We start from the raw sequence: 17,093 nt of genomic DNA on the forward strand, positions 1-17,093 counted from the left end.
CCCTTGAACCGTGAAATAGGGACTGGGTCTTGCTCGTCTCATCCCATTCGGCTGGCGATATAGCTATAGCCTCTGGTCGGTTTGGGTGGTTTGGGGGTCTGTGGGATGTTGGGTAGGTAGGAGTAGGAGAGGGGTTGGAGAGGGGGTGAGTATATTAGGGTTCTTGGGCAGTGCGGGTCGAAGAATAAGAGTTCCTGGGCTCTGGCGTGATAGAAAACTAAGGGGGGGGAGGGGGGGGGGGGGTGTAGAAGATGTGACTTGTACGTATGTAAAGGCATAGGTTTGGATCTAGACTATTATATTGTGTAATTAGATGAGTATCAAACATCTCCTCGCAGTCGCCTGTGGGTGTGCTCACCGGGCGGTCTTGTCTATCGAGGACGGGCGAGGAAGTGTGCAGTCCTGACATTGATATCAAACTGCGTGCTGTCTCTGGATACGAGAAGATCTGCCAGGCGCAACACGGCACAGAGGAAGTGCTGGACGGTTCCACGGCGCAGTTTAGATCGCGCGGTCTTGTGTTCGCTTGCAGCATCCGCGGACACCTGTGGGACGCGCTGTTGGCGACGGGCAGTGCATGTGTATCCAGTATGAGTGCGGCGGAGATATCGATGATTAAAGCAAGGCTGAGCGTATGTGTGGGTCTATCTTTCCGTCGCTGCCGCCGGCAACGAGACTTGCGACGCGCACGTGGAAATGCGTTGACATATCCCGCGCCGTAGCCGCGACGCCTTGCTGCAGTCGTTTCCCCTGAGGTATCGCGCACCGAAGCCAGTTCCGCTTCCGAGCAGGAGCAAGAGCATGGGCGATTCTGTGTTCGTGCGGACGCATACGCCGATCGATCTACGTCGCCGTGAGACTTGATGTCCTGTAGATGTTACGATCGCACGGGGAAAGCAAACACCTCGCGTGGCTTCTCGTCATACGAGCAGTTGCTTTGCTGGCGTATATACCGTACTCGCTTAAGAGGGTGAGCGCGGTCCGGGAGCATGGGAAACTTGGGGTCTTGCTACCGCGGGGAATGGCTTCGTCACTTCCGTCAGCGGGGTATACCAAGGGCGAAGATGTCTACAATCGCCTGAGGGGAGCTGCTGCAGAAGGCAAAGGGTTTTTAGGCGATTTGCTTAAAGTGAAGCGCGGTCCTCCATGTGTGTAGGTCATGTACAAATACAACGAGGGAATGACTGTGGTGCTAGAGAAGGACAGCCCTGACCGCGTGCTGAGCAGCGCAGGCATGGCTTTCTGCCTTCCTGGCTGAGGGCTGGATCTCGAGATCATGGTCTGGCTTCCCCTGGTCTATATCTTGGATGTCTTGTAGTGCAGAGGCTTGCTACAATGCTTCAACACCACAGCGTCTCGTCACTGATGGCACGGAGGAAACACGCATGCCCCGGCATCTTTAATGGTTCTGATAAGACGCCGTGCATCTCAAACGACCGGGTGCGAAAGGGTGCTAGGGTTCACTTTCGAGGCGGTCCAAATTTGTCTCTGGGAGACTGATACAGAAACAGAAGCATACCTATCTCCCAGTCCGTGAAACTCTCTCTAAATTATTCCTATTTTATCATTGCCACTTGCTATTTGCCAGGACCTAGAACGAAGAATCAAATACTTGCAACTATCTGTGCAATGACATCTATACATATCTTTAGGACATTGCAACAATAGGCTCTACGTACCTGCAATGTGCATTTGCGTCTATTAGCCCTAATGGTTACAGCATGATATCTTTAAATGCTAAGCATCCTAAACTATAAATATAGATTATAGCTCTTTAGACCAAAGGAAGTAGAATATAAGTGGATTTAGGTTTTAAACTAACAGAGTTTATACGAAGTGTAATATCTAACATCTAGTTAGACAGCAGTTGGAGACTGCGAATCCAGTGGTGTCGATGGACAAAATTGTCTTCCCGTGCTATGTATCACTAATTACTATTTGTCACGAGGCAATTGGTTGCAGCCTGCAGGGACGCCGGGCTGGGCTTTACAAGCTCATGAGTGGGACGGGAGCGATGGAGGAAGGAGTTGGATTATCAATACGGGCTACTGATAAACGAACCTGGATACCGCGCTGTTACACGATGTGTTGAACACCGTGAGACTTTGCTCTCTTGAACACCGAATAGCTGGCTGCCACGCGCTCGTGCCAGCGTTCAGGGTCGCGCGAGGACTGCGCGGGCGCTGGCCCACACACGCTGCAGAGATGTTGAATCCCTACAGTGTACTATTTATCACAATCCCTACCCATATATTGAATCACTACAGTGTACCTTACTGCGCCCCGTTCTGATAGCAGGGCCCGCTTCCGGACCCGGCAAAAGTAATGCACGGCGACCAAGGCGCGCAGGTTTCGTTGCCCGTCGCACAGCAGCAGAAGGAGCCGCGCGGGCAACTGTAGCTTCCCTGTTCATCGCGTTAGACGCCGCCTCCAAGAAGCTAGGTAGGACTGTGTCTGTACGTTACTGCACGAAACCGCTATGCTCTGGCGTTTCTCCAGTCCGGCAGTTGCGCCGGTTGGAGAAGCAACGGAGACTAACCCCAGGCTGAGAAGGAGTGCGAGGCTGGAGAACTGCATGGTGAGCTTGAGGCTTTGGCGGAGAAGAAGGGTTGTTGGAGATGGGTCGATTGAGGGGTTGAGATGAGTTTGATGCAGATGGAATGGTATGGAAGCAGCTATTTATGCACTCCAGTTAAGCACACCGGACAATGGCGGAGAGGAATGGCAGAGTGCAGGCAAACGAGACGTGGGGCCGAGTCTCACAGAAGGATATGACACGGTCAGGTGAGATGAGATAGTGTTCTAGTATGTGGTCTCTAGCTTTTTAGATCACTTTTGTAGTAGCTTGTCCCGAGTATTACCTAGCGTTCATAGAACTCATAGAGATGTTCTCGGGGTCTTGTATGTACAGCCTCCATGAATTACCCCACTGAGTCTACGGCTGTGCTTCCCAGTTTCATCTTCACTTATCTCGCATACCACTGCGATAGCAAACGTGTACGTAACCTTCTGGACTGTTTTTACTTCTTGTAGCGATCAAATGCTGTTTGGTTTCGTTTTATCCTGTACATGAAGCCTGCGATTTGGTTGCTAGAGCTACTGCTCGTTTTCATTCAAATAGGGTTAGGGTTTGTCATATCATAGAGTACTTCGAGGATTCCGAGAGCTATTGCTGGCATAGATAGATGCGTTCATCAAATTTGCCATTAAGATTGTTTGCTGCTTTAGAACAACTGGTATTAGTCTTAGGAATTGTTACTCCAACTATAGTTCAGTTTCAGAAAATCCAACTTAGGCGGCGCTGACACTTTGGCAACGATTCAAGAAACGATTCTGTTTGGCCCAGGTTTATCGGCGTTTCGAATGCTAGTACGGCTTTTTGCAATCCAACATGGGCGGCGCCGACACGGCAGTGATTCAGGGCTAGCAAGGACACGGTCCAGTTCGGTCCGGGCCTTGCCGCGTCAACGCGTACATATGGTAACTGATGAATCGGATAGCGAAGAAACGGGTTCAATTCGGTCCGGCCCTACCCGCGCTATCGCGTACATGACTGATGTCGTGCATGTCAGGGCTGTGTAGATTGACGTCCTTGGCACAAGGAGTGGAGCGCATTGGAACACGCCTAATCTTGAAACAGAGATACCGAGAAAGGATATCTCAAATGAGAAGTGAATACAACGTCAGTGCGGCCCGCTAGGCGGGTAGCTACCGGTTGATCCAGATTACGATGGTTGGGGTACCCCGACCAGACGCCACCAGGTGAGTAATCCTCAAGGTGGTGCTATCTGTGGGCTAATCTTCGGTACGCATCTTGAGTGTAGTGTTTACTGCTGATGACTAGTCATAATGAGTCAGGACTTTCACGGCAATGCCCTTAGGACCTAGTTGTAGGGGGCGTTAGTGACTGTGAGTATCGGTGCGAGGTTCCGAACTGATACGTCACTCAGGCTTCACTGTTATTGCTCCGTTACAGCTAGGCAAGGGAACTTTAGTCCGACTTGCGCTCACATGAAGTGCTAGAAGGTGGGAATCTAGGCGCCTTGATTGGTCGTTTCTGGGCGAAAGATAGTATCCCCGTCGAGGCCAGATTCGTTGCAGGAGTTGTCAGTGCCCTGTAGTAAGTGCAAAAGCGAGCATGATCGTATCAAGAAGCAAAGCGGGTTACAGAGCATTTTTGATCCAGACAAGAGTGACTCGTCCTATCGCTCTCATTGTGTGAATGGAAGGGTATCAAGGCGACCTCGTCATCCCTGTTTGAAACCCTTTGGTGCGGGACCTGATTCTACTCACGTCTTGCTCCTTTGGTTTGCAGTGTTGTGAACTGTGTATGTAGTGCGGGATCTGCAGTATTTAATAGTATAATGCTACAACCATCAGGACTAATAGACGCAAATGCATATTGCGGGTGCGTGCATACAGCCTATCGTTGCAATGTCCTAGGGGTAGATGATATTGCACAGACGACCGCGATTGTTTGGTTCTCAGCCGTAGTTCCTGGGAAACAGCAATTGACAACAAGAAAGGAGTAATACTGGGGAGAGAGTCTCACGAGCCGGGAGATATACTTCTATTTTTGTTTTCCTCAAGCCGAGATGACCTTGCGGAGCTAGGAGAAACCTCAAACATGCACTTCTTGTGACTTAATAGCCTTACGACGCCCATCCGGGGCATACCACATGCAGAATTGATAGCCGTTATACAAATCTTCTCAAGGAATGCTTTCCTTGTTGCTAAATTCTTTGAATTTGTGTAGCAGGCCCAAAACTCTAGATAAGCTGACAGCAGAACAATGAAAGCTCAAGGTTCTAACAATACATGCTCTCATCCCTATCAACTTCCAAGAAGTGTACATGACATTCGACCATCTAGAGATCTTACACCCCAACGCATACATGGGTTTGGGCCCACATGTTTTTGCAATCAGATCCAACACCGGAGTTCCACTTCACGAAGTCAGCCATAGTAATCTTCTCGTAGCTGACAATCTGGCCGCAGGTATTGTTGATATCTACATAGTGGAACTTTTTGCAGTTAGTCACCATTCCAGGCTGCGTCGGTTGAGGAGTTTGAATGCCGTTCCCGGCCGATGTTGTTGTTGTAGGTGGGGGCTTTGCTGTAGTTGTTGCTGTAGTCGTTGCTCCGATGGCACCAACGCAGACGTTGACTAGTGCCTGCATACCCGAGCAATCATCCTTCACAGATGGGTTCCATTTAACGAAGTCTGCAAGTGTGATTTTGTCGTAGGAGAGGATCTGTGAACACGTGTTGCCTTCGAATATAAAATGGAACTTGTTGCAGTAGGTGATCATCCCTGGCTGCGTGGGCTGTGGAGTCTGGACGCCATTTCCGGCGGTTGTAGTGGTGGTACTTGGCTTTGTGGTTGTGGTAGTGGAAGCTATTCCTCCAATAACACCAACACAGAGGTTTACTTCGGCCCACATACCAGAACAGTCGTCAAGGACTGACGGGTTCCATTTGGTGAAATCGGCCTGGGTGATCTTCTCAGAGCTAAGGATATCGCCGCATCTAACACCCTTTGCAGCAAAATGAAACTTGTTACAGTTTAAAACCATGTTAGGCTGCGTAGGTAGCGGCGTTGAGATGCCATTTCCAGTGGCTGTAGGTTTGACCGTTGTGGGCACAACGCTAGAAGAGGGAGGAGCAGAAGGCGTCCCAGGGATGCCAACGCAGTAGTAGGTATCAGCCCAGATACCACTACAGTCCTCACCGACAGCTGGATTCCAGGTGACAAACTCACGCAGAGTGAAGGTGCCGTACTTTTTGACGATGTTGGCACAATTGTCGTTTTTGACAGTGAAGTAGAACTTCGTACAGCTCTCAATCAGGCCTTCTTGCGTTGGTGATGGCTTGGCAGGGGCAGTCGATGATGGTGCAACAGATGTCGAGGTTAGCGGCGCTGTTGGGGTTCCGGGGATGCCAACACAGTAGTAGGTCTTGGCCCAGATGCCCCCACAGTCAGAGCCAACTGCTGGATTCCATTCGATGAACTGTGCTTCTGTGAAGGTACCATATTTCTTTGCAATCTTTTGACAGTTGTCGTTGGCGACAGCAAAGTAGAAGTCGGTACATGACTCAATGAGGCCTTCTTGAGTTGGTGAAGGCTTAGCTGGCTTGGTTGGAGACGGAGATGCCGATGTGGATACCGGAGTGGAACTTGTTGGCTCTGGCTTGCGAGTAACCTCCACACAATACGAGTTCCCAACTTTGATCCCGCTGCAGTCACTTTTGACCGATGGATTCTAAATCTAATTAGTAAGGCAGCATTGCAAAACAGAGGGGTGTTCATACCCAAGTGACAAAGGTGGCATGGTCGATCCCCCAGTAATTTTCAAAATACTGGCAGTTATCAGTCTCACTGTAGGCAGTGTCGTAGTAACTGCAATCTGGGTCTGTAGTTGGGTCAACAGGGCCGCTTTGGCGCTTTATGGCACCGGCAGCCGCAAGGGCCGTGAAGCTCAGAAGTGAAATGAAGGATCTCATCTCAACTGGTTGCGAGGGACGATAGAAGAAAGAATTAATGACTGTAGCAGGTCATGATATGTTCATTATAGCTTTCAGCGTGTTATATACATGCGATGCGGTCATGGGATTCCAATTCCACACCAACGAGCTGACAGCAGCGGGAAATGAACACAACAGACTCAATATTCTCGATGTACGAAAATGGAAAGCACCGGCTATTGATCCATCTTGGGTTTCGTTCATTGCATGAAGGTGTCGGCGAGCGTTGATGTTCTGTGTCATCAGTCTCTTGTCAGGTTTTCGCCTTACCGGGCCGGACCGCATGGTCAGCCCTAAGGTCGCCAAGCTATACCGTGGCAAAATAGGTCCCTTGACAGATCCTGTTCTAATTACCTTCCCGCTGTGCCGCACTACTGACAGGCTTGGCGTAGCTTATCTGCGGCAAGCACCTGTCTTTTCAGGACAGCGTCAGCAGGTGGGACCCCGCGCTCGGGCTCCCGTCCATACTGAGGATTGGTTCGCTACACAGCTTACTGCTTGGCTCTTGGCAAGCTCCAGTATTTACATGCCCACTTCTGACGGTTGCCCTATATGTCTCGTTTAATTGCGTGAAATTCAATCACCGAGCCGCAGTACGCAGAGATCTCCGCCATGGACCCTATCAACTCAACGTCTTTAAACCCGGGGGCTGAGTATGGAAATCTGCCATTTGACCAATTCGTTTTAGTTAGTGACCTCACTTTGTATTAGTCTGACATTTGCTAACGCATTGAGTGAAGGCTAATTGGGATGTCAATAAAGCGGAAGAGCGGAATCAGGAGCAGTGGAATGAACTTGCTTACAGGTGGCTGTCGATGAGCCATGTTGATCGCAGTGTGAGTGCCCTGTTCACAACAAGCTGCTCAAAGTACCTCGAAACGTGCGAGACTAAACCCTGTACTAGCCATACTGGATGATATGCAATCCTGCGGATAGTCCTCCTCCTGGCGCGCCTTATCTGCCAGCACCATCACGCATCCAGCGTATACTAGCTCCACATCAGACGATCACTGAGCGCAATGCAACCCAGAAATTTCTGAGTCGCATCCCTTACCCAGTCTGGATCCGTACTTGCTATACGGCTGAACTCGATAGCGCTTACCGGGAGATGTTCGAGGATGGCCAGACAGACTTTGGACCGGAAATCGTTCTTGACGATGAAAGCCTGTACGGTCAGTTTGGGCATGATTGGACGAAGGTTTTCCTACGTCTACCTCAACTCCCAGACACTATAGTCTATTACAACGATGGGCATCCGGAGAAGGACGAATCTCATGTTCCGATCTCACCACCAAACGATGAGGCGAGACTGCCGCTGTACAACGCAGTCATGAAGTGCAAATCGTTCCATTATCTCTTTGACGAGGAAGCACTCCGAGAGAGGCTGATCAAGATACACTTCATCGACATTCATGGACAGTCAGTCTGGTTCAATAGAATTAGGCCGGAGCACATTCAAGATTTTGAAGCAAGTCCCACCGGAGGCCATCTGTCAGGGCACCTTGAGACTTGTGGGGACGAACCTTCACTATTGCATCCAGGGACGTTGCTCTATGCGGAGGAGTAGGGCACTGTGTTGAATATCTACTATCTGAAGAACCACACTATAAGCAATCCCAACATGACACCTCCGTTCCAACGCTTCTCCGCGACTTAGTCGGCGTTAGTAGGGTATGGCGGGAAGCAACTACTTGGGAAAGTTGTGCTAGGTAGTGGATTCCCAGTCATCTCAGGCTCACAATACTTCTCGAGTAGTACCAAACACACGTTGCTGAGCAAACTCCAATCAAACCCTTCCTCCCAATGTTGGTCAGTAATTGGGCAATACTTGAAGTAAGCTGCTGTTGACGGATCCACAGTTGCCGCCCACGTCGCTGTTATTGTCGGTACGTCCCAGGTGGTCGGTTTGTTGGTCAAAGGAGTTCCTTGCGTAGGTCCTGGAACCCAGTTGCCAGCTGGCCAGGTCCAAGTATCATTCAAGGATGCGGTCGCGGTGAAGTCATATTTGTCTGTGCCAGGAGGTCTGGTCAGCTAGCGTTAGCTTTCATGTGACGTTTGTATCCTGGAGAAGACATACGTGATGCAAATCGAACGGCCAGCCAATGCAGTTGCATTGTCGCAGCCAGTTTGTAAGGTTGGATTCCATTGTACGAGCTCTAGCTTTGTGAACCCGTAGGTATTGACGATGTCATTGCAAGATTCCTGTGGCGTGATCTACACCACAGTAGTCAGTAAGACACGATAAAATAAGAGCATCACCACGTACGGTATGTAGTTTGCAAGCATCTCGTATGCAAACCGGTCTTCCAACCCCAAATGCTTCGCAATGATAATCGATTCCGTTCAATGACAGAAATCTATCGATCGCCATGCCATTCGCGGCGGCCACGGACTCGCAAGTATCGCCCTGCTTGACAGTATATGTTTCGCCTCCCCAGCAAGAGTCACCGGCTTCGCTGGTACTTCTAATCTTTTGTGAGTCCAATGCAAAGAGCATGATGGAAGGTACCTACGTGGGTTGCGCAGCACTTGGTTGAGCTGTCTTCGTGACGGGAAACTTCGTTGCCGACACTTGACACGATGACAAAACTGAGGTAAAGTCTTCCTTGTTAATCTTCCCAACATCCTCCTCTGAGTTCAACAAGCCAGCAATGTGTTTCAACGTACAATCGTCGCAGAAACCGACTTGTCTGTTGACAATCTTTGGGTAGCAGAAGTCGTTCGCGGAAGTCCCAGTACTGCATGCGACATCGCGTGCCCATTTGAGAGGTGCGATCAAAGAGCCCGCAGATTCTCCAATCCCGGTGCCAAAATCGTAGGTGGTGGATCCGCAACGCGTGTTGACATTTGTGATATAGGTGTTGAGTGATGAGGAACACGTGGAGCTGCAGTATTCACCGAGAAAAGTCTCATTGAATGGCACATCTTTTCTGATGTCAGCTTCTTTGATAATACGTGGACTACACGCTATATCGGCAGCCATGACGGCTTTACACGACGCAGGTACTGCCGCAGGCAGTATTGCAGGCGATGCCCAGAGCTTGATACCACTACCAGTCTCTGACAACATGCCGATAAGAATGATCAGGACAAACATTCTGAAAGAGGTAAAGAATTTTTCTGAGAGGAGTATAGACATTGTCTGCAAATGCGAGAAGAAGGATGAGCGAAGTTGCGATACAATCAACGTGGGAGTGTATCGTTACCTGACATATGCGGAAGGGTGCAAGGGAGCAAAACGATTTAGCCGTCACTTGCGTAAATCAGCATCTTTCTCACCAAGTGGTCTGCAAAAGATGTACCATTTTCCTAAGTTGGCCGCCCGCAATGTCAATATCCATATCACGCGAAGCGAAATTGACACACCTGCAGCAGGGTGCAAGGTTTGCAATCCAGCGTGGCGATCGGCAGTTGGAGGTTGCTGTTTCGTACCCTCCACTAAAATCTTTCGGTGAGAATGTTTAGTTCCATTGCTGGCCTCTAGTAATATCTTCGGGTAAGATCACGGATGGGATATAGTGCTGATGCAGGGGGAGTTTACAAATGTGGCTAGTACCATCCGCAACGGCCCGTGGGTCTGATATGGCAAGACCATAGCAACAGCTGACATTAGGACCTGCCTCATGTCTCTATGCTAAAGCAAGTACGTCTGAAGTTGTCATTGTTTTCTCTCTTATTAAGCTCCCTTCTTTCCGGGCCTTTGCGTCTTCTCACACTCGTTGTACACTCACATTCATTATGGGCAAACTCCGAGGCCCTTGGGCCTATACGTTCCTTCCAATACTTGTTGCTCTTTTCTTATCTATCATTGTAAATTTCTCAGTTGCTCAACAAGATGCAACTTGCAGTTCACTTGAGCCCTGCAAAGTCGGCTGCTGTAGTTCTTCAGGTACAGTGTGAAGTGTGTTTGCAACCCACACGGTACTCATGTCTTCAAGGAAAATGCGGATTTGGCGACGAGTTCTGCTTAACAGGGTAAGTCACTCAATCTCAGTAGAGAGGCAAAGAGCTGACACACATTCAGGTGCCAGGGTACCTGCAATGCGACTGCAGAATGTGGACAGTATGCCACCAAAGACAACTTCGAGTGTCCCTTAAACGTCTGCTGCAGGTAAGATAGCAAAACACACCGCTGCAGAAATGTCTGACCTCGTGACTTCAGTAAACACGGCTTTTGTGGATTCGATTCAGAACACTGTACTAGTGAATGCCAGAACAAAGACAAAGGGGAATGCGGACCAATCAGGCATGTAGTCATTGATGTATTCGTCGTGTATATCTCTAACCTTAACGTTCCAGTCGGCCTAGTAAATGCAGCGAAAGTACAGAAGCGATGGACGCCGAAGTCCGCATAGGTTACTATGGAGCTTGGAGCGCTGAGCGTTCCTGTGACTCAATGCAACCAGAAAACATACCCGCTGGTGTATTGACACACATCAACGTAGCCTTCGAGTTCATCTCAGCTGATCATGAAATCACCGACGAGGTTGGTCACATTACAGGCCGAGTCGCTCGTTTGAAAAACATCTATCCTGGCTTGCGAGTAAACATTGCTATTGGTAAGAATGCCTTTAAACTATCAATGTACATACGATTGGCTGACTATGTCTCTCAGGTGGTTGGGTCTTCAATGATCCACCCACAGAGACCCGCTTTTCCGATATGGCATCTAGTGTGCCGAATCGCCAGAAATTCATCAAATCTCTCATCCGGTATATGCAGAAGTATTCGTTAGACGGTGTAGACTTGGGTAAGTCTTCAATCTCTTCTGCTAACTCGAGTATCGATTATTGACTTAGGACAGACTGGGAATATCCAGTAGCACCTGACCGGGGCGGATTCCCCAGTGATTATTCTAATCTCGTTCTGCTGTGCGCCGAAATCAGAGACGCTTTCGACTCATACGATCCTGGGTGGCAATTGACATTAACTCTTCCTGCCAGTCTCTGGTATCTGAAACATTTCGATATTGTCCGCCTTGAGAAATATGTAGAATGGTTCAACGTCATGACGTATGACATCCACGGCATCTGGGATCAACACAACATTTGGACTGGGCCTTACTTGAAAGGCCATACAAACATTACCGAGATCGAAGATGGTCTGGATCTATTGTGGAGAAATGGTATCAACTCTAAAAAGGTTGTCATGGGCTTCGGCTTCTACGGTAGAGGTTTTACCATGCAGAGCCCATCTTGCTCAACACCTCCAACATGTCAGTTTTCCGGACCGGGCTTCGCCGGTGACTGTACAAATGAGCCGGGTATTCTCTCATACAACGGTAAGACCTTACAACTTAGAGGACATCACTTAGAAGTTTACTAATGCACTCATCTGCAGAGGTGTTGTCACACCAAGGCGATTTAAGCACCAGCGTGAAATACGACGAAGCTTCTTCTGTCAAATGGATGACCTACGGATCCAACCAATGGGTTTCGTTTGATGATGCTGAATCCTTTCAAGCAAAGGTGAAGTACATGTATTCGCGATGCCTCAAGGGTCTGATGATATGGGACCTCGGTCTCGACTCAGCTAATTACGACGCATTGATCGGATTGTTTGGCCAAGAAGCCGTCTCTGAAGGCCTGCAAGACAGCTCGCTCAATCCAGACGAGGAGAAACGATTGGTAGAAGATCTTGCTGCGTACACGGGTCAGAATTGTTACAACACTTATGCCTGTACGGACGAAAAATCTGGTAGTAAGATCTGCAAGGCAGGCTTCTCCTCCGTGGCAATCGGCCACGCGATGCCTCCCAATCTCGACGACGGATCCCACTCTATTCTTTGTCCTAAAGGCAAGTTTCAACACGTGTGCTGCCCTACTAAAGCCATGCCAAAGAATTGCGAATGGATTGGTGCTCCGGAGCGCAACGTTTTCGGGTGCAGTGGTGAATGTGGCAAGTCGCAATTCGAACTAAACCAGGACACCTACATTGATCCATTGGGAAAGGCAGCATGTGTCTCTGGCACCCGTAAGCTTTGTTGCGACTCTACCCCCATCGTACAGAAATGCCACTGGACTGGATGCGACTGGACCGAGGACGACAATGGACACTGTTCATCTGATGAAGTTAGCGTCGCGACACGGTATGATCAAGATGATGGAGACCTCTGCAAGGTTCAAACGGGCATGGGCAACGGTGGTTCAGGTGGAACCACGACACATCGGAATTTCAGATCCTTTTGTTGCCCTAAAGACGACCCTCTCGAGAACTGCAAGTGGTCCAATGATCCTGATTACTTTATGGGGAAATATCAGTCTCCATCTCCCGCATGCAAGAATGGCCAAACAAGCGATTACTGCAAAGAAAATGGCATTTGCAGCAGCAAGCATTGCTTCGAAGGGCGTTTGATGGTAACAAAGGCGCAAACCACACCGCCAAATATCGAAGCAAAGAGCCTTGTTTGTGACGCAGACGTCATGGATAACGCACTCTGTTGCTCACCTCCATCGCGATTGACCAAGGATTGGCCAGTGAACCCAGCCTATCTTTGGAGTAACGCATACGACGATAAGGACGACGACGTCACTTGGCAATGGTCCAACAACTTTGGAAACAATAACAAGGACACAAACCCGAACAACCTTGAAGTCGACCATGGCGACGACCCGTACGGATTTGTCATGCTAGACGGGCCGCCTGGGTCAATTGCCAAACAGTTCGGCAAGCAATTTACCTTTTTGACTGAAGAGGAACCGAAGAAGATAGTCCCTCGGTCATTTGTCACGACCAACCAGTCTGTCATCGATGCCACATTCGATCACATTGAGGAAAGCCATTTAATATTTTGTAATCACCCGCACGACTCACAGCAGTGCAAAGAGATCTTCCACAAAGGCGCCACCGATACTATCATCAAACTTCCAAATCACATCGGAGAGGGTCCATATGCTAGAGTTGTGTCTATGACGCCTGAGTCTTCGCCGCCAAGTCTGCCAGCATGGGCTATACGCAAACGAGACACAAGTGGTATCCCTAGAAATGGCATCTACAGGTTAACGTTCGACTACAACTTTGCTGCTATCAAGAGAGCAGATGACGAGAAAGTTCTCATGCGCGTAGATTATACCAACCTGAAAGATTACTGGGACACTGTTACCGATGAACCCACGAAACGGAAGAAACGCTCAGCTTCTGACCACATGGACTACAGTAGTTGGAGAGATCGAGTTGACAAGGCCAAAAATTCTTCCTACATCAACAGACACGACGAGTTCCACGTTGCAACGGAAGGCAAAGCCGACTTCAGTCCTGAGGGTCTACCGCCAGCGGGTACACGGTCCGCCGACCTAGCTGATTCTAATCACGTTGAACGTCGGTGGTGGGGTACCTTTACCAACTGGCTGAACAAGCTTAATACTCTCACAAAAGAGGATGCTGGGTTCCTCCCCATGAGTCTCTCGAAGATGTTCAATATCTACTCGGGTCGTCTGCAATGCGCAAACGACGCCGGAGTCACCATCACAGCTGGTCTCGACATAACAGCGGAGGTCCGAATGGAAATGGGTGCACGGTACGCATACTACTTCTCGGGCACAATTGTGCCACCGAGCTTCATCGACACTTACGTCTTTCTGGGAGCGCAGCCCAGCATCTACGCTGGTGTTGATATCCGAGGCAATGCTGAGCTTGGATACGAGAGCGAAAGGAAGAAGCTAATTTCGACGATCACATACCCTGGTCTATCGATCAAGGGTATTGCAACTGTTGGACCGTCACTCGATCTGTGGGGTCAGCTTGCGGGCAGTATTACGGTTTCTGGGAACATGAAGGTTGGGGCCAAGTATACCATGGATCCCATTGAGATGTATATGCCGAATGACGACAACACGCGACAAAAGGCAAGCAGCAAGATGGAGAAGTTCGATAAGGATGATAAAGGTCTTTCGCCCGTCTTCCAAGCGGGTGTCAAAGCGACTGTGGGTGTTGAGTTGCGCATCACCCCCGAGATAAACTGCGGTATCAAGGTCGGCGGCGACATCGGACTGCTCAAAGAGCCTCTCGTTCAAGCGCAGGTCGCTGTGTATACAAACACAACGCTCTACTTCGAAGCCCACGCCACTGCTGATACGGATGGCAAAACCAGTAATTGGGAGTATGGGTACAAAGTCGAGCTGCATTGGCGTGTTGGCATGAATGCTGTGGCAGCAATCTATCTTTACGGCTCTTGGAAGTCTGGAGAATTTGAGGCTGTAGCCTGGCAGAACATCCCCATCTATGGTCCCATCGTAGTCAAGTCTGGACCATCGATCAGCGCTCGTGATACAAACTCGACAAACCCGTGGGACCTGTCCGACGAACCGCTACCCAACGTTATGTTTGGTGTCAAAGATCTTGTCTACTTGTACGACCTGCCTTCTCCCGAAGACTCGATCATGCTCTCCGCGAATCTGTACAATCATACAGATCTGGATTTGCCTCCTTTTTCGAACCTCAGTGTACGGACGATCGAAGGATCAGATCACTTCGTGCGTTTACTTCATTCACGCGCCGATGGGAAAGAGCAAGAGTTTATGCTTGGTGACTTCAAATGTACTACCGGCGGCTCACCATGCTCAGCTAACCTTCCCAACACATCTAAATTCCGACCCCGTGGACACGGACATTCCTTCTCACCCAGCCACGACCATAGTCTTGCCGTGCGAGCTATTCCGGAACTACGGAAACGCGTTCCAACCGACTGCCCAAACACACTACCACGATTGTATTACAACTGCGCGTCTATAGGATTCTCTAATGTCAATCTTCAAGGGCCTGTCGGTAACGCCGTGCTTCCAGGTATTTGTACCAGTGTAAGACGGTATCTCACGGCCCATGGCATCAACACAGATCAGTTTCCGTTACATTGGGATCCTAGCTACAACGACGACCGTCGACGCGAGACATGCAGTGAGGCACGAAGCCCTTGCAGCGGCGCCACAGGCGAAAACGCGCGTTTCAAAGCTGCAACCGGTATCAATACTGCACTTGTCACTTGCGATGAGTTTCCGTTCGCTTCTTCCGAAGAAGGAGGGTGGGGTTGGCAGTATGCCCTTAGAGACAACGCTTTGAACCCAACGAACCCACTGGGGACGACAAGGACCTGCGCCCCAACCTGGCAGCAGAATTTGCAGGGAAACTGCAACAGTAAGTTACATTGTTTCCTTTCACTCATCTTACTAGTTCTACTTACTAACGCACGATGCAGGGCTCCTGAGTGGCGTGGCGACAAACGTAGCGTACTTTAACGAGTTCGGAAAACCTACCGAAGACAAACCATCCTACGTCCCCTGGGACGCGGTGGGGTGGAACCGAGCTAAGTCTTTCACAGAGCACGGTGACCCCGGCCGCCAGCGCCTCACAACTTATGCAGACACTCGGCCGTACCTTCGCCACGGAGAGAACATCGGGGACGACAAAAAGGATTGGTATCACAAGAGGAACTTCACCCTATTTCTTGTCAACGCCAACGCAAACAACGTCAATCTTCCCGGAAGTAACTTCGCCAATGGCTTAATCACAGGCACTAGGCCTGCAACCACAGTCGTGGCAGGCTCGGCTTGGATCATGTGCGCTGTTTCGCTCCGCGGGCAACAGCGCTTCAAATTCAAGAAGGGGACCAACATCAACGGATACTGCTGGGATGGCACGACTCAACAGGCAGTAGCCGGTGGCCATTTCCAGCGCAGTAAATATTTTGGATGCAGGATCGATTTCGTGGGCGCAACATTTCAGAACGCGCCCTCAAAGAGAGCTGAGCCGATCGGTTACTTTCACGATGAGGCTGTGTACGGAGTTGAGCGGGTGGATGATGTGGAACCGATTGTGGTAGATGTACCGATTGCTGAGGCTATATTACCGGATAGCAGGTTTAGTTTTCCTCTTTCTTGATAGTTAAGTTTCTTTGTTTTATGAGGTACAAGGGATCGATAGTTGGCAAGTTTATCCAACGATCAAAACGTATCGTATTATACCATATCAACGCAGGCCTTTTCAGCAGTCTGCAAAGGTTAAGCCTTGGTACCAGCCCATGCAGACGGCAAAGCTGAGAGGTAACGCTCGCCATCGTGTTCCTATGCTGTAAGCAACCCCTATAAAGTCCATCAAGGCTATTACACTCACGGAACTCCTCGTAGCTTCAATGCCCCAAGATCACCAAGACATACCAGTCCAATGATAAGTAGACCTGCTTCCCGCACCCAGAACTTCGCCGACTAGCTACCGTATTCAACGCCATTCCACAGGCACCCATATCGGGATCATGATACATTGTCCGTAGCAACGCAAGCCAGAAGTCTGGATCGTGCTCCTCAAATTCCTATTCGATGAAGACGTCTTCGCAGGCGCATCGTCCAAGTATTCAAATGTTTGGCTCCGCCGTAGGATACGCTCTTGACGGTCACTGAAAGTGACCCCCAGCACCGAAGGAAATCGCTTTACATCAACCTCGACGTCTGTACTACTCGTATCTGAACATGGCAGAGAGCGATTATCGCAATGTTATCCATGTCCATATCGTAATCTGGGAAGAAGCGCAACAGCAACAGCCGCTCATCTAGCGTAATGGCCTCTATACGGGTCACGTG

General features: G+C 49.7%; 4 protein-coding genes across 4 annotated transcripts; 2 read left to right on the forward strand and 2 right to left on the reverse strand.

Annotated features, from left to right (window-relative positions):
* Positions 1–4,756: 4,756 nt before the first annotated feature.
* Positions 4,757–6,575, reverse strand: C7974DRAFT_222242 (uncharacterized protein). Its single transcript, XM_046137188.1, has 2 exons — positions 6,313–6,575; positions 4,757–6,263 (listed from the first exon to the last, which is right to left on the reverse strand). The coding sequence occupies exons 1-2, from the start codon at positions 6,502–6,504 to the stop codon at positions 4,878–4,880; spliced, it is 1,578 nt and encodes a 525-aa protein (XP_045995821.1). The 5' UTR covers positions 6,505–6,575; the 3' UTR covers positions 4,757–4,877.
* A 401-nt stretch (positions 6,576–6,976) lies between these two features.
* On the forward strand, positions 6,977–8,302 carry C7974DRAFT_222247 (uncharacterized protein). The gene is made up of 3 exons (XM_046137189.1): positions 6,977–7,212; positions 7,266–7,361; positions 7,430–8,302. Exons 1-3 carry the CDS (start codon positions 7,138–7,140, stop codon positions 8,090–8,092), a joined length of 834 nt encoding a protein of 277 aa, XP_045995822.1. The 5' UTR covers positions 6,977–7,137; the 3' UTR covers positions 8,093–8,302.
* C7974DRAFT_314419 (uncharacterized protein) lies at positions 8,179–9,595 on the reverse strand (the record flags this gene model as incomplete). Its single annotated transcript, XM_046138458.1, has 4 exons — positions 8,179–8,548; positions 8,603–8,739; positions 8,792–8,990; positions 9,039–9,595. The coding sequence occupies 4 exons, from the start codon at positions 9,593–9,595 to the stop codon at positions 8,179–8,181; spliced, it is 1,263 nt and encodes a 420-aa protein (XP_045995823.1).
* Positions 9,596–10,263: 668 nt separating this feature from the next.
* On the forward strand, positions 10,264–16,398 carry C7974DRAFT_473724 (chitinase A1; the record flags this gene model as incomplete). The annotated part of the gene is made up of 9 exons (XM_046146572.1): positions 10,264–10,414; positions 10,464–10,500; positions 10,550–10,636; positions 10,688–10,771; positions 10,825–11,084; positions 11,141–11,275; positions 11,330–11,806; positions 11,866–15,654; positions 15,716–16,398. 9 exons carry the CDS (start codon positions 10,264–10,266, stop codon positions 16,396–16,398), a joined length of 5,703 nt encoding a protein of 1,900 aa, XP_045995824.1.
* Between the last annotated feature and the right edge of the window lie 695 nt (positions 16,399–17,093).

This window comes from Boeremia exigua (assembly GCF_020726555.1).
Source record: "Boeremia exigua strain MPI-SDFR-AT-0100 chromosome Unknown C7974scaffold_8, whole genome shotgun sequence".
Lineage (NCBI taxonomy): Eukaryota > Fungi > Ascomycota > Dothideomycetes > Pleosporales > Didymellaceae > Boeremia > Boeremia exigua.

Coding starts and splice junctions, on each gene's coding strand:
- C7974DRAFT_222242 (XM_046137188.1), bottom strand. CDS start 6,504: ATGAGATCCTTCATTTCACTTCTGAGCTTCACGGCCCTTGCGGCTGCC. Junction 6,264..6,312: donor ATGCCACCTTTGTCACTTGG/GTATGAACACCC, acceptor AATTAGATTTAG/AATCCATCGGTCAAAAGTGA.
- C7974DRAFT_222247 (XM_046137189.1), top strand. CDS start 7,138: ATGGACCCTATCAACTCAACGTCTTTAAACCCGGGGGCTGAGTATGGA. Junction 7,213..7,265: donor CATTTGACCAATTCGTTTTA/GTTAGTGACCTC, acceptor CATTGAGTGAAG/GCTAATTGGGATGTCAATAA. Junction 7,362..7,429: donor TGAGCCATGTTGATCGCAGT/GTGAGTGCCCTG, acceptor ACCCTGTACTAG/CCATACTGGATGATATGCAA.